General features: G+C 54.2%; 3 protein-coding genes across 4 annotated transcripts; 2 read left to right on the top strand and 1 right to left on the bottom strand.

Moving 5' to 3' along the window:
* Positions 1-1,123: 1,123 nt before the first annotated feature.
* Positions 1,124-12,489, bottom strand: EFS (embryonal Fyn-associated substrate). 2 transcript variants are annotated; one of them, XM_027553270.1, is made up of 6 exons: positions 10,733-12,489; positions 5,249-5,527; positions 4,850-4,990; positions 4,010-4,732; positions 3,557-3,646; positions 1,124-2,344 (listed from the first exon to the last, which is right to left on the bottom strand). In XM_027553270.1, the coding sequence occupies exons 1-6, from the start codon at positions 10,748-10,750 to the stop codon at positions 1,910-1,912; spliced, it is 1,686 nt and encodes a 561-aa protein (XP_027409071.1). In that variant the 5' UTR covers positions 10,751-12,489; the 3' UTR covers positions 1,124-1,909. The 2 variants fall into 2 exon arrangements, with proteins under 2 accessions (XP_027409071.1, XP_027409072.1); XM_027553271.1 differs by lacking the exon at positions 4,850-4,990 and having other exon boundaries at positions 10,733-11,360.
* A 6,002-nt stretch (positions 12,490-18,491) lies between these two features.
* Positions 18,492-22,632, top strand: IL25 (interleukin 25). Its single transcript, XM_027552761.1, has 3 exons — positions 18,492-19,490; positions 19,682-19,926; positions 21,916-22,632. Exons 1-3 carry the CDS (start codon positions 19,482-19,484, stop codon positions 22,169-22,171), a joined length of 510 nt encoding a protein of 169 aa, XP_027408562.1. The 5' UTR covers positions 18,492-19,481; the 3' UTR covers positions 22,172-22,632.
* Positions 22,633-23,278: 646 nt separating this feature from the next.
* On the top strand, positions 23,279-26,208 carry CMTM5 (CKLF like MARVEL transmembrane domain containing 5). The gene is made up of 5 exons (XM_027553269.1): positions 23,279-23,908; positions 24,863-25,015; positions 25,443-25,535; positions 25,746-25,830; positions 25,927-26,208. The coding sequence occupies exons 1-5, from the start codon at positions 23,783-23,785 to the stop codon at positions 25,938-25,940; spliced, it is 471 nt and encodes a 156-aa protein (XP_027409070.1). The 5' UTR covers positions 23,279-23,782; the 3' UTR covers positions 25,941-26,208.
* The last annotated feature ends 1,769 nt before the right edge of the window (positions 26,209-27,977 follow it).

Below are 27,977 nucleotides of genomic sequence, written 5' to 3'. Positions count from 1 at the left end.
ACCCAACCCATTTCAGCATCTCTTCAGTATTTACTTTGGTGCTGTCACAGGCAACATTCCTTGGGGATTTATTTGCTAGTCTCCTCATGTCTATCCTGGAATTGCAATCCACGTAACTTTCTGCGTTGCTGGGCTGTTCACACGCAGTATCTTGTTAGGGCCTCACAACAGCCCTGGGAGATCACTACGTTCCTTCTCATATTAGAGAGGAAACTAGGATTCTGAGGATCTGACAGGACTTACCTGCAGACACAGGTACACGGAAGCTTGCATTGAGACCTCTGACTCTAATTCCAGGCTGATCTCTTGAAATTCTTTCTGGAAGGTGGTGGAGGATGGCCTCTGTTACGTCTTTAATGCCAACACCTACAGGTGAGTTTTGGTGGCCCCAGCCTTTGGAAATGAGTTTCTTTTGAGAGTGAAATGAGAACAAAGAACCTCAAATGGAGGAGGCAAATGCATGGGGAGAAGGGCCAAGGGACTGACTGTGATTGAATTTTGGGGTACCTCCAGTCCAGTCACTGTGCCAGGGTAGAATCTTGGGAAAGCAGAGCTTAAGCGATGGATCTGTGGCTTGGACTTCTTCCCTTGTGGTGAATGGCCCATCAATTTCACCAAGGCCCTGTGGACTATGGACTTCTAACACATTGAATTCATTGGCCCCTCAGCTCCTCTAAAAGGTGGTGTGTCTGGAAGGATAGTCAGCAGGAAGTTGGGAAGGGGAGTTTAAGGGACTAGACCCTCTTGGGTTAACCTAAGGGAGAGGGCACCCAGTAGTCTTCTCCAGTGGGTCAGAGCTGTCCTATGGCACAAAGCTGAGCACAGCTGGGGTGACCTCTTCAGCAGGGCACCATCAAGGCTCCCTCATGGCCTCCCTCCCCTGTGTGCACCTCTCTGATGACATCATCTGACATCGGTCTTGGAGGAGAGGCCTTGGTCAGGAATCAGGGCCTGCCTTCCCAGAATGCTATGTTGCAGACTATTCTTGGTTCTCTCATCCTCGGGGTCTCAGCACAGATACCACCTCCCCAGCAAGCCTGTCTAAAGTCTCCAATGGCCTCTCCCCATCTACTCATCTATATCACCCTGTTCATTTCCATTACCAGCAACTATCAACTCTGTGGCAGGTTCCTTTTTTTTTATTTACTTGTTTCAGCTGACTTGTTTCTATCCAGCCCATCCCCACAATGGACCGTCAGAACTGTGCCTGGCACATCATGGGAACTGAGAACCTGCTAGATGAACAGTTGGAGAAACAGCAGAACTTCCCCACAAACCCTAAGGGCAGACTGCCCACAGTGTGTGTCCCAGCAGTTTGGCCGAGGGTGCCGGGCCTGCCCCCCAGGCTCCCAGGAAGCAGAGTCGGGGAACCAGAAAGCCCGGTTTATTGAGGTGCACCATGTCAGAGGCCCAGCTCTCCTGCTTCTGCGTGGAGGAGTCCTCTGGCCTCTCCCAGACCTTCCCACTCCGGGCTGCCAACGTTCTGCCCTTGCTCTCGGCTAACAGGGAGGCGCCGATGTTCCAAAGCCAAGACACAGGACAAAAAAGGGGCTCCTGGTGGCTCTAGGTTTCAGCTACTTGGCTCTCTGTGGGGTTAAGATTCCAGAGGGGTTGGCCTTGCAGCGCCCAAGAGCCTCCACCCCAGGCTGAAGGAGGAGGAAGGTCCCTGGAGGGCCTGGTGCCTGCCCCTGACAAAGCAGGGAATAATATTAAATATAAATAATTTATACAAAATGGCTCATACAAAAAGCTGTGGGGGTAGGGGAGGAGGGCCTCAGTGAGAGGCTGAGATGCCTGGAAAGGGCAGTAGGGGGAAAGATGCCTCCGTGTCTCATAGTCCCGAAAACAGCCACCTGAGGACTGGAGGCGGCTCTGGGAGGCAGGTGAGGGCAGAGCAGAGACAAGGGGCTCAGGGGGCCAGGCTGGTGAGCAGAGTGGTGAATTGCAGGGCCTGCCCTGCCAGGTCCGCCACGCACTGCGCCATCTCTTCGGCTGCAGGGCTGGATGGGTAGCCCAGGGCGGCCCCCTTGATGGCCAGCACGGTGGCCCGCAATGCCTGGCCCAGTGCTGTGCCCGCGGCCCCGACCTGTGCTCGCAGAGGGGCAGAGGCTGCCAGGCGGCCCAGGGTATCCCCAACGAACACCAGGCGGTGAGCGGCCACCAGCGCCCGCTTGCCGTGGGGCACAAAGAGGTGCGGGGGCTGCTTTGCCTGGGTGCTGGACATCAGGGCTGCCACAGCCGCCTGCAGTGTTGAGTAGTGGCCCTGGCACTGCCCGGCGTAGAAGTGCAGGAGCTGTAGATCTCCAGTGGGCAGAACCAGTGACTCCCCAGGGGACAGGGCCTCCTAAGGGCGAGAAGAGTGTTCAGCGGGACTGCTTGGCCAGTGCCACTTCCGTTCTTATTTCCTTTCTCCTTCCCTCCCTTTGTTCCTCATGCCTTCCTTTCTCCCTGAGCTCAACCCCTTTAAATTGTACCTTCGCCTATCAGACAATTTAGATTCTCTTAGTGAGTGACAGGAAGATGCCCAGAATTGACATCTGATAAACCTGGATTCAAACAACCTCAAAAACAAGTCTCTGAATGTCATCATTCCTTTATCTCCTTTATCTTCTTTATCTATGGGGAGCCTAGTACTACACTGTCCAATGTAAACATAATGCCAACCACATGTGCTATTTCAAATTTCCAAGTAGCCACGTTAGAAAAGTTACAAAGAAATGGGTACATATTTTGTAATTCCATATATTGAAAATGGTGTAGTTTCAACACTGTAATCAATATAAAAGTTATTGAAATTGTTTTTCATACTAGGTCTGCAAAATCTAGCGTGCATTTTATATTCACAGTGCACTCCAGTTCGGACTGGTCACACTTGGGGATCAGTAGCTGCATGTGGCTTGTGGCTACCACACTGGATAGTGCAGTTCTTGTTTCTGCCTCCTAAGGCTGCAGTGAAGATTAGTTGATCTTCACAGAAAGAGCTGAGAACACAGCATTGCAAACTGTAAGCACCGTATGAGTGCTGACTATGGCTATGATCAGTGCTGACAGGTGCACTGTACGGAGCACAGGGTCTGGCGCTTGGTACAAACGTGACCGTTGGTAGCTATGGTGATTAGGACCATTCTAGACCATGAGTCGAGGAGACAGTCTCATTTCCCTAGACCGAGAGAGATTAACTGGCGGCTTCAGAGGCCCTGGCTTCTTAGTGGTGGAGCTGGAATTAAGAGCTAGGTCTCTTAGGAACCCAGGAATTCACAGTTGGAAGGAGCCTCAGAAGTCACCCAGCCCAGCAACTCTGTTCCCCTGAGTGCTCGGTTTTCTGACTCCTCTCCAACACATTCTTTCCTCTCTTTCTGAATTCCTGGTATCCTTTTCTAAGTTCCAGCTCCTTTCTGGATTCTAACTCCTCTCCACCCCAACTGTCCTGTTTCACTGAACTCTTACCCCCCTCCTAAATATATTTCCCTTGATGCTTCAGTTAAGAACACCCCTTCTTCCAAGTTCCTGTTCCTCCTCCCCTGCCTGCTGCTCTAGCACCAACCACACCGGTTACCTGCTGCTCTGGCGGCTCCCTCTCCAGCTGCTCAGGATCCCCTGGGGAGGCCTTATCTGGAGGCCTGGCTTCCTGAACTTTATCCATGCCCTGCAGTAGGGGATAAGGGCCTCAGTGCAGGGGTAGGGGAGCAGGGCAAGGCAGCCCCCGGGGTCTTCCCACTCCTCCCCACTCCCACTTCCTCCTGAAGGTCTCTCCTCCCATCGGATCAGCAGCCTCCTGACTCTGGGTCTGGGAGAGCCCTAGTGGCAGGTCAGAGAGCTTGGGGACCCCAGGTTGGGTTGCGGCACTGATACAAATGATGTGGTCCAGTACAGGGGTCCCAGGCCACAGGGTGCAAGCTCAGCAGAGGGAAAGAAAGGAATGGAGGAAGCCAGGGTCTGCCTCTGGGACCTCAGGTCTTGACCCCTGTTCTCCTGGAGGCTTTCTGGGGGCTGACTGAGGCAAGCTCACCTTCAGGTGGACGTAGTCGTACTCCTCGGCCACTGGGATGCCCTCGTACTCGTTGTGGTGTCCTGCTGGGTGGTCCTCCACCTCCCTGCCCTCCGGATCCCCCTCCACCTTGGGACCCCCATAGCCAGGCAGGCGCGGTGGGGGTGGGGGCAGGGGCCTGTCCTGGATGCTGCCCTTCCGGCCTGGAGCAGGAGAAGGAGCCGGGGAAGGGCTGGGGGCCTCCGGCACAGGCAAGGCAGGCAGGGGGCGACGGGACAGACTCTCGGCTGAGGGCAGCCGGGGCCTGTGTGGGGGTGGGGGGCTTCTGGCCAGAAGGAGGGCCAGGGTGTCCAGGTCACTGGAGGCCGAAGCTCCCAGGGGCTCTGGAGAAGGGGGTGTCTCCGGCCCCAGCAGGGGGACATCGTAGATGCCCTCGTCAGCACCCCCGCCTTCCCCATCTGCCAGCAGTTCCTCTGGTGCTTCGTACAGATTGAGGAGGGCTGATGCTCGTTTCAGGTTGGAGGGGGCAGCGTAGAGGGGGGGCCCTGGCTCCCGGCCCCCCTCCCACTCCAGATCTAACTCCAGGTCTGATGGTGACTTTGGGGCCAGAGGCACGTCATAGGGAGCTTCATCCTCTCCAAGGGACTGGGGGGCAACCTGAGCCAGAGGGCGGGCAAAGGAGGCCGGGGAGTCATAGGGGCCATTGGAGGGAACTCGGAGGGCAGTGGGGGGTACGTCATAGACCTGCAGAGGAAGAAGTTAGTTACTCTCAGGCTCGGCAGTGGGCTCCCCACTCCCCTAACCCATCTTCGAGAGCCATCTGTCCTCTGTCCAACAGACACATGAACCCCTAGCCCTCACCTCCAAGGCAGCTCCAGGGGCAGCCAGTTGGGTCCCACCACCTCTGGGGACCTTGTAGATGGGGTCAGGGGAGGGTGGGCAGGGTCCAGTTGGAGGTCTCGAGGTAGGACAGAGTCGAGCTGGGGGTGGCACCACGTACAACTGGGGGGGATCGACAGGCAGGTGGGTCAGGTGGAGTGGGGAGCAGGGAATCATAGTGTGCGCCCGGGAGGAGCTTAGACACCTTCCATCCCCCTCCCTGTGCCAGTGGAGAAAGAGCCCAGAAAAGACTTGGCAGACAGGATTTGAACAGCAGAGTCAGTGCAGAGCTGGGGGGTCTCAGGGCTCTTCCTGTTCCCACTGCACCAGCAGAGAGGAATGGGTTGTCCAGGGTCAGGGCTGGGGGGCTCCTGTGCTCACCTCCTGGTCCTCACTGCCGTGCTCTGGGGCTGGATATGGTGAGCCTGGCTGGGTTGGGGGCACCTGGGAGAGGCCAGGCTTGGGTGCTGGGCCAGCGGGAAGGAGCTTCACTCTGTTGGCAGGCACGATGCCCTGCTGGCCATGCAGGGAGCAGAGGCACCAGCCATCCAGCCCACCAGCGCCTTCCCTCTGCAGCACCCGTAGAACGTCCCCTCGGCGGAAGGACAGCTCCTGCGGGGACTCAGCTGTGTTGTCGTACAGTGCCCGGGCCAGCTGGGCCTGGTGGGTGAGGTGGGAGCAGGGAGAGGGGTCTTCACACACATCATCAGGTCACGTTACCCCTGCTCAAAATACAGAGCTCCCTGGTTTCCTCAAGCTAAACATCTGACCTCCCGACTCAGCTCTTCCTGATGGGCCCGGCCTGGCTTCAGTGCCATTCCCTGCATTCTCTCTCTATTCTTTGATCTAGACAAGCTCTTTCCCACCTCAGGGCCTTTGCTCTTCCTTTACCCTTCCCTGACTCTTCAGTTGATTCGACCTTTTCATCCTTCAGTTCTTCAATTTCTTTATTTTTTACTGTGCTGGGTCGTCATTGCTGCATAGGTTTTTTCTCCGTTGCGGAGAGCGGGGGCTACTCTCTAGGTGTGGTGCATGGGACTCGCACTGCAGTGGCTCCTCTCACTGCAGAGCACAGGCTCTATGTGAATGAGCTTCCATAGTTGCAGCACATGGTCTCAGTAGTTGAGGTTCCCAGGCTCCAGTGCACAGGCTCAATAGTTGCTCTGAGGTGTGTGGGATCTTCCCAGACCAGGGATTGAGCTTAAGTCTCCTGCATTGGCAGGCAGATTCTTTACCACTGAGCTACCAGAGAAGCCCCTTCAGTTCTTCTTAAATGTCTCCTTCTCCTGGGACTTCCCTGGTGGTTCGGTGGTTAAGATTCTATGCTCCCAATACAGATAATGCAGCTTCAATCCCTGGTCAGGGAACTAAGATTCTGCAGGGCATGGCCAAAAAATAAATAATGTCTCCTTCTCACTCTTCTCCCCACCTCCTTCTGTGTCTGTCTCCACCTATTACTTCCTTCACATTAGTTTATACTGTTTGTCTGAAGTGAAGTGAAGTGAAAGTCGCTCAGTTGTGTCCAACTCTTTGCGACCCCATGGACAATACAGTCCATGGAATTCTCCAGGCCAGAATACTGGAGAGGGTAGCCTTTCCCTTCTCCAGGGGATCTTCCCAATCCAGGGATCGAACCCAGGTCTCCTGCATTGCAGGTGGATTCTTTACCAGCTAGACTACAAGGGAAGCCCATACTATTTGTCTACTTACTTTTAAAAATACATTTCTTCCCTTGTACTGTTAGCCCTGTGAGAAAAGGGACTATTATATTCCTAGCCCCTGCAATTGGCTTGACCTGGAATCAGTCCTCCATGAACGTATGCTGAATGAATTACACAGGGAAATCTTGCAAAGGTCTCCCATGGAATCTCCATCACCTTCCCTGTTTCCCAGTCAGTATCCCCTACAAGCAGGTTAGATTAAGCAGCTGCAGAGATACCTCATTCTGAGAGAGACTGGGAGAAGTCCAGCCCAGACAGAGCCTCGGCATAATAGGGAAGAAAACAGAAACCAAAGCAATTGTTTTGTTCTCAGTCTTAGCAAGTAAGGTTCTACCAGCAGAGGCTGAAGTTACCATGAAGAGAAAAGTATATACACTCGTGTGTGTGTGTGTGTGTTTGTGTAGGGGGGCTGGTGGCCCAACCAAGAGCAAAGATTTATCAGACTGTTTCCAGTTCTCCTGGTGGGGATATCTAAGCTTTTTCCTTTGAGAGCTATGTGCGTGTGTGCGAAGTCACTTGAGTCGTGTCCAACTCTTTGTGACCCTATGGACCATAGCCTGCCAGGCTCCTCTGTCTGTGGGATTCTCCAGGCAAGAATACTGGAGTGGGTTGCCATTTCCTCCTCCAGGGGATCTTCCCAACCCAGGGATCAAAACCACATCTCTTGTGTCCCCTGCATCAGCAGGTAGGTTCTTTACCACTAGCGCCACCTGGACACTATAGGCTCAGGTAAATCACAGACACCAAGTTGCAAATTATATATCCAGACACTGAACAAGTGTTTGCACTAATCATCTCATCTCATTTAATCCTCAACCTGATAAGGGAAGAGTCATCATTATCCCTGTTTGGAAAGGAAATTGGAATAGAGAGCTTGGTATGTTGATATGTTGCCCAATGACATACAGCTGGTGCAATGTGATTTGAACTCCAGGCTGTGTGATTCCAGAGGCTGCACTCACACTGTTTTTCACAACCACAAGCATAAGGATCTACTTTTGGGGAGTTCCCTGGTAGCCTAGTGGTTAGGATGCTGGACTTTCACTGCCAAGCCCCACGTTCAATTCCTGGTTAGGGAACCCAAGATCCTGTGAGCTGTGTGGCATGGCCAAAAAGAAAGGATCTACTTTTTTCTTCTTGTATAGTAACAGTAGTAAAGTCAAGAGGGCCTGTGACATATATCTGGACAAAATTATAATTCAAAAAGATACATGCACCCCTAATTTCATAGCAGCACTATTTACAATAGTCAAGACATGGAAACACCCTAAATGTCCATTAACAGATGAATGGATAAAGATGTGGTGTATATATCCACATGGAATACTACTCAGTATTGGAATGGAATGGAATACTATGGAATTCTACTATAAGGGAATACTACTCAGCCATGAAACGGAATACTACTTAGCCATAAACTACACACACACACACACACACGCACCCCCAGTGGAATATTACTCAGCCATAAAAAGAATGAATAAATGCCATGAAACGGAATACTACTTAGCCATAAACTACACACACACACACACACACACACACACACACACCCCCAGTGGAATATTACTCAGCCATAAAAAGAATGAATAAATGCCATTTGTAGCAGCGTGGATGCAACTAGAGATTATCATACTAAGTGAAGTCAGAAAGAGAAAGACAAATATCATACGACATCACTTATACACGGAATCTAACATATGACACAAGTGAGCCTATCTGTGCAGCAGAAATGGAATCACAGATGTAAAGAATATACTGCTGGCGCCAAGGGGGAGGGGTTGGGAGAGGGACGGAATAGGATGTTGGGGTCAGCAGATGTAAGTTTTTATATATAGAACGGATAAGGAACAAGGTCCTAGGGTAGAGCACAGAGAACTATATTGAATATTGTATGATAAACCATAGTGGAAAAGAATACTAAAAAGGAATGTGTGTATATGTATAACTGAATCGCTTTGCTGTAGAGCAGTAACTAACACATAATTGTAAATAAACTACACTTCAAAAAAAAAAAGACGATCCATAGCTCAAACATGATTTAAGTTCATAGGAAGTTTTCACGATGTTCAAGTTCCCTTTACTAGTCACTCATCACCGGACTCTGGTTCCACCAAGTCGTTTGGTAGAATCAGGCTTAAGCCACTCACACTATTAAAATATATTCCACTTCCGATATGTTTGCTAGTGGCTTACACAGAGATGGTAGAAAACAGGTAGTTAGGCGCTGAGTAGTTAGTACTGAGCAGGTAATCCATGTGGATTGATGAATATGGTGAAACTTCTCCATCGGGTAGGCTGCATTTGGTCAACAGACACTGGGGGAAGGATGGCCTGCTCAGCCAGGGAGAGTGCATGCTCCTCTTGACTGATATTTCCCTCAGGTAGAGAGGTTGTCCAGCCCTTTATAGCTGGATGAGATTAATAACAAACTGACTTCTTGCCTGATTCCAAATTCATCAAACTCTTTTCTGATTACATTTTGGCTTCTAAAGGCAATTGTGCCACAGAAAGCAAACATGCTAGCCAGATGACACAAATTCCTGGTTAGCTTGGCACTTTTCTTTCTAACTATAAATTAGAAATTGGTGTTTTGGATCCAGGCAGGCAGTTAAGAGCATTGTTTTTAAGGCAGACAGACCTGAGTTTTGAGTCCTGGTTCTGCTGCTTTCGAGCTGGGTGACTTTGGGCAGTCTGTTTAACCTCGCCAAGACTCAGGTTCCTCCTTTGTAGAATTCCATATCCATAGCTGAATATCCACTTTCAGATAATAACAGTACTAGCTTCAGAGTTGTTGTGAGTACTGGATGAGACAATGCATCAAGAACCAGGACATACCAAGACAAAGTTTAGGGCCAGTAAATACTCGAAGAAGATTAGCTGTTTTCAGGGTCCTGTGTGTTTCACGGGTATAAATACCAACACTTTCCCCTTCCAAGCAAAAAGAAAGATCTACCTCCTGGGACTATAAAGATGATTAGCTGGCTCCTGAGGCAACATCTTTATGTCGGAGTACCCCCTCTCCCCCTTTCTGGCTCTGAACTAGAGTCTTCTCCCCATCATATAGATTGAGAAGCTAAAAGGAGTTTGGTCTGAGAAGGAGTGAACATCTAACTCATCCTTGAGAGGTGTGGGAGGAGGTGAGCAGCCATGCTTCTCTTCCCAGCGTCACAATCCTCCTTCCTAGAATGCCCATTCAGAGGAGTCCAGTAAACAGGTGGCAGCTCCGATTTCCCTGGGCATCCTAGGGCCTAGCGAAGGGTAGAAACGGGATACAGTTGCTGGGATTCAGTCTACAGGAGTACAAGACAGAAAGCAGGGGCGGGGCTGTGAAGAGCTCCTCCTTGTGTTCAATTACAATTCTGTCCAATGGGATCAAACCTCCCTTGCAATTGCGGGAACCCTGCTAGAGTCGCTGATAGACTGATTGATGATGGGTGTGGCCACCCCAGCTCTACTCCCTCCTCAGGGGCCCAGCTGACTTGTGAGGGAGTGGCTGCCCTAAAGAGGGGTGGCAGTGAGCCACACGTTTCCTGGGAGGCCTCCTCCCACTGTCCCATCATGCCAGCTGTCTCCTCCCTTTGTCCCCAGTCCCAGGAAAGTGGCCAGAGGCTGGGTGACATCAACCTCCCCTCCTCTCTCTATTTTCCCTTGCTCCCTGCCTGGTCTCCATCTTTTACTCTATTTCCCCTCCTTTCCTCCATCCCTCCTCTAGAGCAGGGCTTCCTTGGGCCTTTTGCCCTCCGGTTTTCCTGGAGTCACCTCCATTCTTTCAGCTCCCTTTCAACCTTTTACAGCCCTCCCAATCACAAACCCCTGCCAACCTCCAGTGGCCATCGGTTCCCTCCCATAGAAGAGGAGACTCAAGCTTGCCCCCTCCCCTCCTTCCAGGGGCAGCCTCCAGAAAGAAAGAGAGGAGAATGGGAAGGGGAGGAGAGAAGGGGAGGCCAGACCCAGTAGGAGTTAGGGATGAGAGGCGAGAGGAGGTAAGGGAAACCAATGTGCCAGAAGGGGGACACAGTCTCCTGAAGAAGCAAGGGACGAAGGAGCGAGACAAAGAGAAGGCAGAAATAAAAGTGACAGGAGTGCAGGACAGACCGTGACGGTCTCTGCCCGTCAGCCTCCTCTCTCTGGTTGGACTCACCGACGTGGCTATGGCCATGGCCTTGGCCTTCCTCGCGGCCAGCTCCAGGCCAGGCTCGGTTTCGCTGACTTCAGCAGCGGCTGACCCGCACCATGGAGGCGGCCCCCGGCTGCGGCGCCTGAATCGTGGCCTCCCCAGAGGTTGGAGGAGGAGAAAGAAAACCCACAAAACTCCCCAAATGGGAGGCAGCTTGGCCGGGCAGGAGGAGGAGCAGGGCGGGCCGGGGCGTCGCTGCGGGACCTCATCCAAGGGCGCGCGCTCTGCCCCGTCCCCGCGGCCTCTCGGCGGCTGCAGGGTGGGCCAGGCCCCGGAGCTGCCTGTCCTAGGCCTCGGGGGCACCCTGGGTCCGCATGGGCCCAAAGCTCCCTTCCAGTGCCAGGACGGGCGAGGAGGTGGGAGCTGGGGCTGCGCTCGACGCCTCTTCGGGCCGCTCAGGACGGCCCTGGGGGCAGGGAGAAGCCGCCGGGGCGGTCGGGCTGGACGAACTAGTTTAGGGGCCAACCTTCCCCACCCGGAGCCGCGCCGGAGAGCGGTGCTCCCAGGGCTGAGATCCGGGCGTCGGGGGCTCTGCAGCAGCCCCGCTGCGAGGGAGGGGGCGGGGGTAGTGAAAATCGAGAAGTTTGTCTCTCTTCAAAGTCGCCCGACTTGGCAGCGGAGGCCAGGCTGGAGCCAAAGGCCTCGGAGAGTAGGGAGGCTGGGCTGGACGACCCCAGTGGCGGCTTTCTGCCCCAACGCTCGAAGCCCCCAAGGCGAGCTCCCGAGCACGCACACTTGCTCGCAGCGCGCCTCGGGGTCTGGGGGCGCCGGGACCGTGCCTCGCTACGTGCACCCGGGCCGGGCTCGAGGGGGCGGGACGGCCTTCCCCACGCGGCCCCTTCCAACCCTCGGCGCCAACACTCCCGCTCCCACCTTCGGCCCCCTGGCCCAGGACGCTGGCCCCCGCCGCCCCGCTTACACGCACCCTTGGCGGGGCCCCTCTGAGCGCCCCAGGGCTCGTGGCAGCCCAGGTGTCTCTGGGAACCGAGAGAAAGGCCACAAAGCAAAACAAGGAGCAAACAGAAGGCTAAGGAGGCGCAGCGGCTAGGGTCCTGCGGACTCGCCTGGAAGTGGGGTGGGGGGGGGGCACTGAGAGGGCTGGAAAGGGTCCGGGGGTCGCGCGCTGCTTTCAGGCTCACCCCCCGCTCGCGGCTCCCCTTCCCTCCCCTTCCCAGGCTCCCGGCGCCCTCTGGGTGCAGCTCCTTTCTCCTCCCCTCGGGCCCTCTCGGCTCCGGCGTGGGGCTCAGTCCCGGGGATTAAGAGAAAGGAGGGAGGGGAAAAGGGAGGGGAAGGGAAGGGGCGGAGGAGAAAGGGGGACGAGCCCTCCAAAGGCGGGTGTTGAGTTTCAGCTCAGGACCCTCGGGCTAAATTGCGCGCCCCCTCCCGGCTCCTCTCCCCCTCCAGCTCCAGCCTGACGTCGCGGCGGACCTCCAGGTGGTCCGGTTCTCTCCCTCCCCGGAGCTTTCGTCTCCCCGTCACGCCCCCGCTCTCGCCCGCCAGCCCCGCGCCTCTCGGCCTCCCTTTCATCAGCCCCACAACTGTCTTTCCTTTGGGAGGGAGCGCGCTCCCTCCGCCCTTCTGGGGTCCTCAACGGAGCCTCTCTGCTCCCTCAGCGTGGCCTCCGCAGGGATGGCCGGCCGGGGGTCTGGAGCTGACACAGATTCTAGCCCGGGCGAGGGAACGTGAGGCCTGAGCGGCTGGTTCCGGAGCTGGGGGCGGGCGAGCTGGCGGGATGTGACGCCTCTGCCAGTCTAGGCCTGTCCCCTGCCCTCACTCTGGCTCACTCCTGCTGCCAAGTGGAGTAGAAGTGGTCACTGCGGACACAAAAGGGCAGGACTCGTTCAGAGAAGCTGGGATTTGGAGCCCCAGGAGCTGAAAGGACGAGGCTCTGGTCCTCACACCTGTCGGCCCTATTATTGCTCCTTTGCGTGCCGGCATCCCTTCAGCTCCCCACTCCCTCCCCGCGTTCTTTCTCTTGGAAAGAAGACTTCAAAGCCCCCTCAGGGACGCTGGAAAAGCCGCCTTCTGTTTTTGAGGTTCCTAGAATTAAAAAAAAAAAAAATGAGATGCCAATCTGGATTGAAAAGCTGTAGCATATTTTCAATATTTACGTTTAACGCATTAACACTTCAAATACAATAGACAATGGCTCTATGCATAGCCTCATTTGGAGATAATATCTGAAGTCTAATTTAAGGCCCTTTGAGAACGTGAGGGCTTGGATAAAGGCTCCCTACTTCCCCTCCCATCCACCCCCACCTCCACATTCCATAGAGCCACAAGTCCAGGCATTTGCCAGGAGGGGAGGGAGAGACACCTGCCCCAGCGCCCTCCTCTTCCTATTGCTTGGGCGCCTATGAACAAACTCAGACTCCTTTGGGATGGGAGAGGAACTTTTAAATTTTCAGATGCATTCTCAGATGCACCTTTTCTAGCTCCAGCCTGGTCCAGCCTCTTTCAGACCCCAGCCCTAGGGGCCTAGCTGCCTGGAATACAGATAGTCAGCTACTGGGGAGTGACGGGTATAATCTCTGCCCAGAGGACTGCCAAGGCAAATTGGGGCTCAAGATGGAGGTGGGTAAGAAACACAGTTCTAAAGATGAATGCTCTGACTGGTGCTCGGGAAATAGAGACTGGAAAAGACTAAGCAGGAAGGAAGTGCTGGGACCTGGCAGAATGGTGGTTTGGGAGGTGGGCAAGAAGGCTCACTGCCTTCGTTGTAGCTGAGGGTCTAGCTAGTGCCTGTAGCTAGGTGAGGGAAAAGGGAAAGTGAAAGTGAAGTTGCTCAGTCGTGTCTGACTCTTTGGGACCCCATGGACTGTAGCCTACCAAGCTCCTCCATCTGTGAGATTTTCCCAGCAAGAATACTGGAGTGGGTTGCCATTTCCTTCCCCAGGAGATCTTCCCAACCCAGGGATTGAACCCGGGTGTCCCGCATTATAGGCAGATGCTTTACCATCTGAGCCACCAGGGAAGTCCCTGGTGAGGGGAGCAGAGTGCAAACCTGCAGGAAAATGAATCTGTGCTTCTGGAGTGCCCAGGCAGGGAATGGAGTCAGTCAGACTTGGGGAGAGGTGAAGTGAAGTGGAAGGTCGCTCAGTCCTGTCAGATCCTTTTCGAGGCCATGGACTGTGGGCTGACAGGCTCCCCTGTCCATGAAATTCTCCAGGCCAGAATACTGGAGTGGGTAGCCATTCCCTTCTCCCGGGAATCTTCCTGACCCGGGAATCAAACCCAGGTCTCCCACATTGCAGGCAGATTCTTTACTGTCTGAGAGCCATCAGGGAAGCCTAAGAATGCTGGCGTGGGTAGCCTATCCCTTCTCCAGGGAAACTTCCCAACCCGGGGATTGAACTGGGGTCTCCTGCTTTGCAGGACGACTCTTTACCAGCTGAGCTACCAGGAAGCCCTGGGGAGAGGTGGGGGTGGGGGGGTTTGTCAGCTGTGTGAAGTTGGTCAAGTTCTGGAACATCTCTGAAGCTCCGTTATTCATCTGGAATAGTGACTTTGGTGAGGTGTGAATACATGTGAAGTGCTTATCACGATGACTTTCCCTCTTCACCTTGGCTCCCCATGACCCCACCCCCACCCCCACCCCCAGCTTGTACCTTCAGGAAAGCTCCAAGCGTTTCTGTGTCAATGGCAGGTGGAGTCTTCTCCTTGTCCTTATGACTCATCTCTGCCCTCTCCTTTGCAAACAGAGGTTTAACGTGATTCTAACTTGTTCAGGGAGGATTCTGGGTCCCAGGTTAGGATGGAAAAAAACCCAGACTGGATGGGTAGCTAAGACCCTGGGTGGGCGGCTGACTCAGATGGGGGCCCTTGACTTCGGGCCTTGCCTTTGCCATTGTTCATGGAGTAGAAAGGAAGGAACTCCTCCATTGGGTTTTCTGGGTCCCAGTCTTCTCTCCCACTCATGTCCCTTCCCAGCAGAGCCCTCCAGCTGATCTCATCCTCATCCTTGAGATTTTTAATTGTGACACATGGGATCTAGTTCCCTGACCAGGGATTGAAGCCAGGTCCCCCGCACTGGGAGCAAGGAGTCTTAGCTACTGAAATCCCCCTGACTGCTTCTTCACTTCCTCTCATTCTACACTCTTCCTTAGCTTTTGTTTTCCAACCACATTGTCCTTTCTGTTTCTTAAATGTGCCAAGACCTTCCACCTCTAGGACTCTGTTGTCCTGTTTTCCTCTGCCTGGACCATCTTTCCCCAGAACCTTTCCATCATCATGTCAAATTCCACATCTTCAGAAAGGCCTTCTCTGACTTTTTAAGTCAAAGTTGCCCTCTTCCTCTACCAATTCCCCACCCCCAGTAATTCCCTATCTCTTAACATTGTTTCACTTTCTTCATAGCACTTACTATTATCAAAAATTACCTTGTTTCCTTATTTACCATCCCTCTCCCCCTAAGACATGAGGCAGGAGCCTTATCTGACTTGTCCTCCTCTGCCTTCCTAGCATTTAGAATGGTGTCTGGCATCTAGTAGGTGCTCAATAAATGTTTGGCAAATGGATGAATGAGCAGGGCAGCCATGACTGTAGGATTGAGAAAGGCAAAGGCCCACCTGGGGAGGAACCAGCCCTTGGCTAGGGGAGGGAGTTGCTGAGTTTTTTGTCCTGTTCACTCTGATTCTCTGCACGTCTCCCAGGCAAGAATGGGTTCTCTTTGAAGGCAGACTCCTTTTGAAGGCAGGGGAATCTTTGTAACTAAAGGTGATCCTATAAATTTATTTTTCTGAGCTCCAAAATCACTGCAGATGGTGACTGCAGCCGTGAAATTAAAAGACGCTTGCTCCTTGGAAGGAAAGTTATGACCAACCTAGATAGCATACTGAAAAGCAGAGACATTACTTTGCCAACAAACGTTCGTCTAGTCAAGGCTATGGTTTTTCCAGTGGTCATGTATGGATGTGAGAGTTGGACTGTGAAGAAGGCTGAGCGCCGAAGAATTAATGCTTTTGAACTGTGGTGTTGGAGAAGACTCTTGAGAGTCCCTTGGACTGCAAGGAGATCCAACCAGTCCATTCTGAAGGAGATCAGCCCTGGGATTTCTTTGGAAGGAATGATGCTAAAGCTGAAACTCCAGTACTTTGGCCACCTCATGCGAAGAGTTGACTCATTGGGAAAGACTCCTATGCTGGGAGGGATTGGGGGCAAGAGGAGAAGGGGACGACAGAGGATGAGATGGCTGGATGGCATCACTGACTCGATGGACGTGAGTCTGAGTGAACTCCGGGAGTTGGTGATGGACAGGGAGGCCTGGCGTGCTGTGATTCATGGGGTCGCAAAGAGTCGGACATGACTGAGCAACTGATCTGATAAATAATTAGCAACCAGTGCCATCATGGTGTCCCTATCAGGTTATGGGAGTCTGTTCTGAAGGCCTCCATCTGGGCCAGGCAGTCTCCCGTCAGTTGTGGGGTCACAGGGAGGTTGAGGTGTGGGGGTGCTCCAGGGCTGAGGACAGCATCTATTTACCAGCAGGGGGCAGAAGTATTTCTGCATTTTAACCCGCTGCAGCCCTACCGGCCCCTCAGGTGAGTGCACCTGAGCATCCACGACCCTGCTGAGCCCTGCGGTTCGGTTCCAGCACTGTTTCAGGGGCTGCTAAGCTGGTTGGCACTTTTGTGTTTGTTGCTCAGTCATGTCTGGCTCTTTGTGACCCCATGGACTGTAGCCCACCGGGCTCCTCTGTCCGTGGGATTCTCCAGGAAACCATGCTGGAGTGGGTTGCCATGCCCTTCTCCAGGGGATCTTCCCAACCCAGGGATTGAATCCAGGTTTCCCACATTGCATGTAGATTCTTTACTGTCTGAGCCACCAGGAAGATACTTTTGCGGTCATCCTTGTTGCCCTTTTTCCCTTCAGCCTCCCCACCAAGCATGCCCATCGCTATGAACAAGGAGAAGAGAGGGCCCTCGGTGAAGAGCTGATCAGAGGCAGGGGCAGGACTTCAAGACAGTGGATGAGAACTCAAATGACTTTCTGAGGAAGGGAAGGACAGCCATCGTAGCATCTTTCAGGCTTTCTTGGCCCAGGTGGGATGCCCCTTTTCACATCTTCCCTGTTCTTTCCTGCTAGGGGCTGACCTCGTGTCAGTGGCTTGGGGTAGCATGTTCAGATCTCCCCTGTGGCTGCCAGGTCAGCCCCAGGCAGGGAGGCACCCCTGATATCAGGTACTGGACGAACTTTGCTTCTGCCTCCACGTTCTCCCCATGGCCACCGCCATCTCTCTACACCCCCAGGGATTCCCTGGAAGCTGAAGTGACTCAGGGATTCTTAGTCACCCCAAGAGGAAAACCCTCTGGAAAATGTTTCTCATGGCAGGGAGTCACCCTGAGGAGACCCACAGCTGCTCCTGAGATAAGGGTGGAGGCTGAGCAACTGCAAGGAGGTGGGCGGGGGCGGGGGTGGGGGTGGGGGGGGGCAGGGGTGTGTGTCTCAAAGGACAGGTTCTGTGTCAGGCCTGGTCATCACAGGGGAGAATGCCCCTCAGCAGTTTTCTCAGAGGAAGTCATGGTACGGAGGCAGGGGGACAACCCAAAAGCCTCTCCTGGAGGAAACATCCCATGCAATCAGTGTGCGTCGTTTGCAGCATCAGCAAGTGAGCACTTTCAAGCATCCTGTCCTGGATGGGGGCCAAGATCAGGAGGTCTGGGCCTGTGTCAGCCTCTGAGACTTTGTTCGACTTGGGGGAAACCCGAGGGATCCAGCACTTCTGGAAGGTCCCCGCAAAGCCTTTGTTGGGGCTGGGGGTTGTTTGGGAACACCAGAAGCCACTCTGGGGGCCATGGGGCAGACCTGAGGCTGGGGGAGAGGTAGCCAGAGCTGTGGATCCCAGCCAGCTGGCTGAATGCCTGAGTGGGCAGGAATGCCCTGTGGCCTCGAGCAGGTTTAGGTGAGACCTGTCCAGCCCACACCTGGGTGAGTAGGAAATCACTTACAGCAGGGGCTTCCCTTCCATCCAGAGGTCACCACAGTGTGGCATTTCCATACCAGGAACTTAGCTTTGGAGTTTTTCAGGGCTGGGAGGGAACCAGTTCGGCTTCCTCCTAACTGTGCAAACTTGATGAGGTTACTCAATTTCTTTGGGTCTCAGTTTCTTCATCTTGACATGGGGACAGTAATTTCCATCTCATGGTTTTATTATAAAGGTAAAACTAGCTGATGCATGTGCAGGGCTTGGCACCCTCCTGGCACATGATCTCAGGAGCTGAGGGGGCGGATGGAAGTGAGAGGGTGTGGGAGCACAGGGCCAGAGAGTGGGCCAGTGGGAGTGGGGCAATGTATTCCTGGCCCCAGTGCTCTTCCTAAGTGGCCCTGCTCTCCTAGCCATCACCTGTTGACCCTAAGCTCTCACCGCCCTTCAACTTCCAGGCCCCTCAGAACTCACCAGATCAGCTTGTCCCACTTCCGAATGCCCTCTGACTTCATCATGCCTCTGTTTTAGGGCTGCTTTGCCCTAAAGCATTCAAAAGATTCCTTATCGCTCTGCCATTTGAGTTATTCCTGGTTCCCTTTGTTTATTTCCTGAGTCGTTGGTTACCAAAGGAGTATTTTCTAAGGGAAAGCACATGCAAATCAGGAAACATCACTCTAGAGACGGTGTCTGTATATGAGTGTGTTGGAGTCTGCAGTGGCGGGGGCGGGGTTGGTGAGGGGGTGAGGGGAGTTGTTGAACAAGGATGCAGAGAAAAAGATTGGAGCAAAATAGGCAGAGAGCCCCCCGGATGGGTGGCCCCTGACTGACCTGTGTCTTTGCGGCCAGGCCCAGCTGGAACCTTGCCAGAACACACATACCCTCTCCTGGCCGACAGTGGTCCATGGACCTGTGACCGCACGGCCTTACCCCACGGCCTGAGAGCAGCAGCTCCCCCTGCCATGCTCCTCAACTAGTGAGTAGGGGTGGGGCAGGCTGATCTGGGAGCTGGGTACTTCTGTTGGCTCTTAGCTAAGGCTGTCACCTTGCCTCTCTTCTTGGTTCTGTCTTCTCATTTGTACCATGGGAACAGTCACTCAGCACTTCTTCCGTCAGACCCTGCACATCCAGCCAACAAATTGTTGGAGTCGAGGCCTTCCTGGCAGCCTATGGGATTAAGCCTGTATCCTGAGTCCAGAGGAGGTCAGGGGATAGAAGTTGGGCTCGTGGAGGATGAGGAAGGGGTCAGAGAACAAGCAGACAGAGGGAAATGTTTACTAAGGTGGAGGATCCTGAGGACATCTGAGAAGAAAGGGAAGAGAAGAGACAAGACCCTGGGTGGGAGCAGCAGGGATTATAGCAGCAAGGCCTCTTAGAGAGAGTCCGAGTGATGTTCCCTAGTATCGGGTATTAAGTGACCCAACAGAATTCTCATAATGCCTGTTCCCCAAGGCACGGGATAAAAGGATACTATTACTTTGACCCCACGCCCAGTAAAGGGCAAAGAACAAAGTTTACTCAATAGGCTTACGATGATGTTAATCACAACTTCCATGAGTCTAGCATTTAAAGCAGCTTTTGGAAAGACTTACAAGTTTTTTTTTTAGGGGTTTGTTTTGTTTTTTAATCTCAAGTCACACCCTCCAAAAGGTAGTGGAAATAAATTTGAATAAACAAAACAGGTTTGCTGAAAATAAAACCAGGACTCCTAAACTGCTCCAGTCAAACAGCTTCCACAAGGGCTTACTGTCCAGCCAGCGTGGCACTGAGGCTTGGCAAGCAGCATCCAGCATGTACCAGGTAAGTGTGCAGGGGCCTGGCCGGGACGGTGCTGAGTGAGGCAGGAGCAGAGATGTGGCTGGGGATGGAGGGAGCTCTCAGTTTTGGGGCTGCGGACCAGATGGGGCATGAATCAGAATCTCAGAGAACAGCTGGGGGAGGGGGCATCCAGACTAGGCAGGAGCAGTTTTCTCACTAGCCTTTTCCTACAGGCAATGGCATTCTTGGCAATGGTCATGGGAACCCACACCCTCTGTTTGGGGTCCCAGAGGTGTTGCACCCACTGGCCCAGCTGCTGCCCCAGCAAAGGACAGAATTCCACTGAGGAGTGGCTGAAGTGGAACAGTGTGCTCATGCCTCCCCCAGAGACCACCAGCCTCGCCCACCACCCAGAACCCTGCAGTTCCAGCAGGGATGGACCCCTCAACAGCCGCTCCATCGCCCCCTGGAGATATGAGTGAGTCTGCCAGCCCCTGCCCCCTCCTAAACGCCTGCTCATGTGCTGGTCAGGATGTGTGTGAGGGACCAGGGGAGTTCCAGCCAACTCCAGCCTATCTGTCCCCCTTTTACCTCAGGGAGGTTATCAAGTTTGGGTGTTAGACAAGGTCTAGCCCTGACACATTTTTGGTGACCTTGGGCCAATCGCTCAGGGGTTCAAAGCTTAGTTTTTTTTCAATCTGTAAAATGAAATAATATTCTATAGCCTAATGATGCAGATCATATGAAATAGTGAAAAATCTAAACAGTACAGAAAATTTAGGTTTTCTTCCTTTCTCCTTTTCCTCTACTTCTTCTCCCCCTCCTCCTCCCTTTCTATCTTTCCTCCTCCTCTCCCTTCTCCTTTTCCTTCCCCTACAATGGCTTTGTTTTTCTAACAAAAATATCAGGGAATAATGTACAATATAGGAACAAAGCAGCCCAATACCAAATGTTAGTGTTCTGAGCCATGAATGGGTTCTAATTATACCCTCTTTCTGCTCTGGGGGGACAGTTGGGTGGCTGGACCTCCAGGCTGGTTGTCTTTGATCATGAGCTGTCTTATTCTTTCTCCATGTGCTGCCACATATTATAATTCTCTATTTATGTCATGATGTAAACAAATATTAGAAAGTACTGAAATTGGGACAATGAATTAAAATACTAAAAATTAGTATTCTAGGGGTCCCAAACATATTTCTCCTCCTGTTTTGCACTCTCTTGGGGTATCTGTGTTTCCACCCACTGTAAGTCTATTTCTGGCTTAGCCTTGGCTTTGGGGATTAAAGGAGAAGGTCATTGGCTAGGGAGGGGGCCAGCTTTGATTGAGACTAGATCCAGGATGGAGACTCCAGGCCACTACGCTTTGAAGTGGTCTCAGTAGGCTGGCTAGCTTCTAGACTAAATCTAAAGAGGTTGGGAACCCCTTTGGGGAGGCTGGGTGCCAGACGGCTGACCTGGCCGGGGTCTAGACACCTGGGCTGTGAACCCTTGATAACCACTTGGGCTGGTCTTCCCCGACATGCTTTGCAACATGTGTCACACAAGCTGTTCCTCAGAAAAAAAGTGATGATGTCGAGTAAGTGGGGGGAAAAATGCTGCAGTCCCCACCCCCTTAGAGGTTCTCAGCGTGCTCAGCACATTCACAGCGAGAAGTCTGCAGAGAAGACCCCATTAAACTCAATGCTTCCTAGAATCATTTGACCCCAGACCCCTTCCGCTACAGTGCGTTTATCAGGGAATCCACTCTGGGAGATGCTACACTAGCTGAGCCCCAGTTTGCGAAGGCCTGTCTGTTGGGAGGATGGTTTTCCAACCTATTGGCTGTTTCCTACTGAGTTTCTGGAGCACAGACCTTTGGAGCACTGACTTTTCACATCTTCTGGGGGCTATGAAACCTTTTCAGAATAAGTTAATAAGTCTTACCATACACCCAAACATGTGCTTATTATAATGCACAGTTGGAATCTGGAGGACGGGCAGGACATGGCAGACAGTGGCTCCCTCAGGGGAGTGGGGCTGGTGGGAGACAGACTGTCAGCCTTCACTTCGTGCTTTCTTATACTTGGATAGAAGAGCAATTTTTATTTTAAAATTAAAAAAATACATATATACTAACAAGCACACAAGGCAGCCTGATGCTAGAACCCAGCATATGTATCACATGGAACCACAGCTGGTCTGGTAGAGGCCCCAGGGGAGCTCCCCACCTGGCCCCTCCCTCAGGGCTCCAGGACCATTTGGAAAGTCACTCTTCCATCCCCGACCCTCATAGTTCAGGAGAATAAATCCCAGGGGAGAGGGGGTGACTTGTTCACAGCCACCTGGCTTGTGGGTACCAGAGCTGGAACCGAAGCCACAGAACTGACAGCAGCCCTGGTGTTTCCACCCTGGGTCCTCTCTGCCCCTGGCCGGCCCCCCGGGCTCCTGGCCAGCCTCCCTCCAGGGCCTGACTCTTGCCGCCCCACAGGTTGGACAGAGACTTGAACCGGCTCCCGCAGGATCTGTACCACGCACGTTGCCTGTGTCCACACTGTGTCAGCCTGCAGACGGGCTCCCACATGGACCCCCTGGGAAACTCAGAGCTGCTCTACCACAACCAGACCGTCTTCTACCGGCGGCCGTGCCCTGGACAGCAGGGCGACCACCATGGCTACTGCCTGGAACGCAGGCTCTACCGTGTCTCCTTGGCTTGCGTGTGCGTGCGGCCCCGTGTGATGGCCTAGCTGTGCCGACCATGGCTGGTCCCTGGGCAAACACTGGAGCTGGTTGGACAACCACCTGCTGTGGTGAACCAGGACACCTGAAGGCACAGCCCCTCCAAAGGACCACTCGGAGCAGCAGGATCTTGGGACAGGATGGGGGACCATGGGGGGACTGCACTTTGCACTTTTTGGAGTGGGTGAGAAATGCAGGGCAAATCCAAGGCAGTAGTGGCTGGTTATGGTCCCTGGAAACTGGCATCCTGTCCTTTCCTCCTGGGAAAGGTCTTCAAAGCTCTGCTATGTCTGTCTCTTCTTTCCTCCCACCCCCAGCTGCCCTGGTGCAGCACAGGCACTTTCAGATATTTTTCCCTTCGCCAGTGGAGAGCCCTTCAATTCATTAGTTTGTTCACTGACTTCCCTGGTGGCTCAGAAGGTAAAGCGTATGTCTACAATGCAGGAGACCTGGGTTCAATCCCTGGGTTGGGAAGATCCCCTGGAGAAGGAAATGGCAATCCAATCCAGTACTATTGCCTGGAAAATCCCACGGACAGAGGAGCCTGGTAGGCTACAGTCCACGGGGTCCCAAAGAGTTGGGCACGACTGAGCGACTTCACTTTCGACTTTCACTTTCCTTCATTCATCAAACACTTAGTGAGCATCGACTTTGGAGCATCTTTGGAGCATCGACCTTAAACCTCCTGGTGGAGTTGCTAGTCTTTTGACATGAATGCTGCTAAGGAAGAGGCTGTTATTGAGCAGGGAGAGAATTGTTCAAATAAATAATCTGTACTTAAAAGTGGCCTAATTTGTCTTTGGCATCCCTGGTGCCTGAGCATCTTGTGGTCCCCAGCCTGGTCCCATTTCCTCCCCACTGTCAGCTCCCACCTACTGCCCTCCGGAGTTTCCGCTGTGGTCCCCCAATCCCTCCCCTTCCCTGGCTCCCTGGGTCAGGCTGCCCTCCTGGCATACTGGAGAAACAGAGGCCCATTGAGGCACTGCAGCAGGCACACAGCGCCCCCTTGTCCCCCCAACAATCTGCCTTTGTCCTCAGTTTTGGCTGCTACAGCTTGGTCCTGAGGGGTGCTGCCTGGGCCGGGATCCAGCTCCCACCCTCCCTGAAAGGAAAAGAGAGAAAGGATGATGAGGAAGAGGGTTAAGGTTAGGGAAGGGAGGACGAAAACTGCCTCAGGCTTGGGTTCTCCAGGGCTCCTAGCCTGGCACATTTCTCGGCTCACCTCCCAGCTCCTCCCGGTTTCTCCGCAGTCCGCCCCCTCTCCCCTCCTCCCTTCGCCCACCCTCGGCGGGTGGGCGGGGTCAGGCTCCAAGTAGGAGAGCTGACCCCTCCCCTCTTCCCCGCCCCCCTCCTCCACGTGCCTCCTGTGGACCAGTGCAGGCACCAGCAGGGCACTCTGGGCAGCTGGGTGAAGGCCTATCTGGGCAAGCAACCCCCCGCCCGCACCCCGCGGCCGCCTTCTCCGGGGCCCCACAGCAGGTCTGCCCGCTTCACTTTGAGGTTTCTCGCAGTGCCATTCCTGCTCCTGTCTGCTTTCCCGTCCTGCCAGGTTCCCATCCTCCTGTTTTCCATCTTGGGCTGGTGGCAGTCGCGGGCTGTACCCGGTGGGCCTCGTGGAGATGTTCAATGCTTGGAGTCGTCGGGACCGGCCCCCCGAGGACGGGACAGCTGCAGGGCTCGACGGCTTCGCGGTGGACAAGACCTTCCTCTCCTCCCTCAAAGGCATCCTGCTGGAAACTGAGCTGGTAACAGCCGCCTCCCCAGCCTAGAGCTTCACCTCCCAGCCCCGGGCCCCTCAGGGCTCACCCCTCAGCAGCCTCCCTCCCCCGGCTCTCAGACACCCCGCTTGCCCCAGCGACCCTCCCCACATCTCCTCCCCTGCCTTCTTGTTGCTCTTCCACCTGGAGGCGGTGACAGCAGCTTTCACTGCCTTTAGGAAGGATTGAAGCTAGACGACACTGAGGGAGCGTGAGGCACAGGGATGGGATGGGACGGGGGTAACACGAGCCGGCCTCTCCCCGGGCTCTTAGATGGCCACTTCTTGGCATGTCCAAGAAGTTCAGTTACCCCAAAGGGCAGCCTTTCTGCAGACCCACTTTGTCGCCTGCTCCCTGTGAACATCTGTCCTCAGGAAAGTACCTTCCCTTATTCGCTTAGCAAGACCTCAGTGTAAACCTGAGTTTTCGGCATATACCTTGTCCTACATTTGAGAGCTGAGGGGACGCACATCCACTCTGGAGCATCTGCCTTCTAATCCTTGCCTCTTGGCATGGAACCAGGGGCTCTCGTCCTTGTTAGAGGAGTTTTAGGCATCCTGGAATTATTATGGGGCATGGGGTACCTCCTGGGGGCACAGGCTGATGTCCCACCACTCAAGGGGCTGGTGTTCCCAGTGCTAAAGGGGGACCCACTCTCTTTTGGATTTCATAGAGTGGTGTTCCCCAGAGCCGTGAAGCTTGGTTAAACTGCTGGGGCTGCTGGGGCCCTGGAGCAGGGGGAGCCTGGGCTGGCAGAGGTGGGAGGCTGGAGTCGGCCCTTGATGGGCAAAGGCCCTGGGCATGGCTCCTGCCACCAGGGTTGGCGAGACCTCTGAAGGCAGGCAGTGTGCTGGCTGGGGGAGCTTCCTGGAAAGAGGGAGGCAAAGGCCTGTCCTGGCCTGTGTCCCCTTCCTGGTAAACTGCCCACCCTCGGCTCTGCAGGCCCTGACCTTCATCATCTTCATCTGCTTCACGGCCTCCATCTCTGCCTACATGGCTGCCGCGCTGCTGGAGTTCTTCATCACACTAGCCTTCCTCTTCCTCTATGCCACCCAGTACTACCAGCGATTCGATCGGATGAACTGGCCCTGTCTGGTGAGGGTCCCCACCCCGTGCTGCCTCCCTCCCCACCACTCTGGGCCCTTCTTTCAACATTGAATTTTCCTCTTCTAGCCTCTCTCCTTTTCCTGGGTAAGCAAGGAATCCAGCCCCCATGTCCTATACTCAAACATGGCTTTGACCCCATCCTTCAGACTGCTCCCCGATGCAGGTCCAGCCCCAGCCCAGCCCCTTGGCTTGTCATCTTGGTCCCTGTCCCTGTGTCCATCTGCGTCCCTCCTCTGGGGAGCTGTGTGAGCTCTCTCTTGCTTTCTGTCTCTCAAGTGCCTTATGTTGTGTCCAAGGGCATCTCCATGTAGGGATTCCCAGTACCTGAGGGTCAAGCCGCTGACTAGCCTGGAAAACCTCAGGCTGATGCCGCCTGCCCTCTGCTTCCCTTTGACCCTGCACCCCCAACCCCCAGGACTTCCTCCGCTGTGTCAGTGCCATCATCATCTTCCTGGTGGTCTCCTTCGCGGCTGTGACCTCCCGGGACGGAGCTGCCATTGCTGCTTTTGTGAGTCCAGCCCTGCAGAATTCTCCGGCTTCCCCCATCCCCCAGGGACCTCCGGCTGATGGTCGCACACTTCCTGTGCCTCTGTCCACCCCAAGCTCAAGTCAGCGCCCAGGGCCTGGCTCACACCTGCCCCGTATCACCCACCTCCCTCTCCCTGGTGTCCAGTGGCTGGCTGGCCTTTGTTGTGGCAGCCTCCTCCTGCTCTCACAGGTGTTTGGCATCATCCTGGTTTCTGTCTTTGCCTATGATGCCTTCAAGATCTACCGGACCGAGATGGTGCCCAGGGCTGCCCAGGGTGAGTGCCTATCCTCTGGGGAGAGGAGATGCCCCCTGCCCCCCAACCCAACTACCCCCCCCCCATGCCCTACCCCACCTGGCTCCATCTTCACAGGGGACCAGCAGTGACCCTGGGGATACCTGGCTTCTGAGCCCAGCCAGAAAGTGGGACAGGGGAGCCCAGACTCATCTCCTTTGGATTCACTAGCTCCCTAGCCTACTGTCTACTGCCCCAGCCTACAGTGATGGAGCCAAGTCTGAGAGAGAAGTCACATGGACTTGTCTGTGGGGGCTAGTCTGGCATTTGATGAAGCTCGGCCAGGGAGGGGGTTTTATGGACTAAGGGGAGGGTGCAGGAGGAAGCTGGTCATTCCCAAATTAAAAGATTGAAATCCTACTGGTGATTCTCTTTCTTCCTCAGAAATTAGGCAGATCAGGAATGCTAGGAATATTCATGGGAATGTTGCGTGGAGCAGGTCATGGTCCTTTCTCTGGGACCAGGTCTGAACAATGAATGAGCAAGTGGGGCTTTAGACTGAAGATGCTGAGGATATCCTTCAACACAGAATTTCCATGCCATGACTCTTCGGTGCAAGGCTACCTTGTGGTGAGCCTGGTGGCTGGGCACCCCGGGTCCTGTGTATGAAAAAGCACAAGCCTTCCCCAGGTGAATGAAGGCCCACCTGTCCAGTCCTTCTAGTGGGTTGCTTGCCTGGGGCATGTGTAGAGCTCCCCCTGGTGGTGTGGGGAGGACTTGACCCACAGGTCACCAGGGAGAGGTCAGCATCCAATATAAGAGGGAGATTCCCTTGTTGCTGGAGCTGGACAAGCCTTCAGATATCAGCTGGTTCAATGCCCTCATCTCACATAAGAGAGGACATACCCAGTTAGGGGACGTGACCTCTTTATTTGTGACAGAGTTAGGGCTGGATCCTGGGCTTCCCTGGTGGCCCAGCGGTAAAGAATCTGCCTGCAATGCAGGAGACCCAGGTTCAATCCCTGGGTTGGGAGGATCCCTGGAGAAGGGAATGGCAACCCACTCCAGTATTCTTGCTGAGAGAATCTCATGGACAGAGATGCTTGGTGGGCTACAGTCCATGGGGTCGCAAAGAGTCCGACAGACCGAGTGACTGAGCACGCACACACAGGGCTGGAGCCCAGCACTCCTAACGCCTAAACAGGTGTCCTGGATATTATACTGAGTCCCTTGAAGCTCATTAAAACGGCCCAGCTTCATTTCCAGGTCTCTCCATCAGTAGGGCCACCTTCCCAGGCTGCCAGCACCCCAGCAGGATGTTTCCTGAACATCTTGTGTACAGACCCCGTGCTGGGCCCCAGGGACTCAGAGGTGGCTGGCAGACCCCCCATCCTTGAGCCTCACAGACGGGAAAGGAGACCAGCTAGTGAAGGGTAGTCACAGCTCAGGGGGAGTTTGAAGTCAGCCCTTCCTGGCCCATGAGAGCCCAGTGTGGCCGGGATGACCCTGCACAGCCTTGCAGATCCCCAAATGGCTGAGCTCCTCCAAGCTGACTTGCTCATAGCCCCTCTCCAACACTCGCATGTTCCTGCCCTGAAATGTCTTCCTTCTCGGGTGCTCTGTCCAGATGCAGGCCCTGGTCCCCAAAACCTGCCCGAACCTGAGCTCTGGTAGAGGTACTCTGCTACCCTCGATGCTATCCACCTTGCCTCTCTTGGTCTGGCTTTTCCTGCCCCCTACGTCCTGTTCTGTCCTCACATCCTGGCTCCTCACCATGGCTGGTGGCCTTTCCAGGGTTAGAACCGACTGAATTTTGTGTTTCTTTGGTCTTTGCTCATGGTTCTCAGGACTTTCTGTACAGGCCATTCTCAAGACAGGTGGTGGTGGACATCCTGGACAGGAGGTGGTGAAGGCCTCAGGGGAGGGATCAGAAGGGCTTAGCTGGGGAGTCCAGGAGATGGGGGTGGGGCAGTGAAGGGATGAGAAGGTGGTCAGGAGAGCCTGGCTGTAAAGCACCGCAGGGGGCAGGGGTTTGCTAGCAGAGGGGGCTCAGGACCCACCCTGTCCCTTGAGCAGTTGTGTGACCCAGGCCAGCCTGTCCCTGGTGGGAGCTTGGAAGGAGCAGAGATGTGCTCTGTGGTGTGCGCCTGTGTGTGCTCTGCTCACGTGTGTGAGGGGTCAACGTGAGG

The sequence above is a fragment of the Bos indicus x Bos taurus genome, chromosome 10, assembly GCF_003369695.1.
Source record: "Bos indicus x Bos taurus breed Angus x Brahman F1 hybrid chromosome 10, Bos_hybrid_MaternalHap_v2.0, whole genome shotgun sequence".
Lineage (NCBI taxonomy): Eukaryota > Metazoa > Chordata > Mammalia > Artiodactyla > Bovidae > Bos > Bos indicus x Bos taurus.
This window is presented reverse-complemented; position numbering and strand designations above follow the sequence as displayed.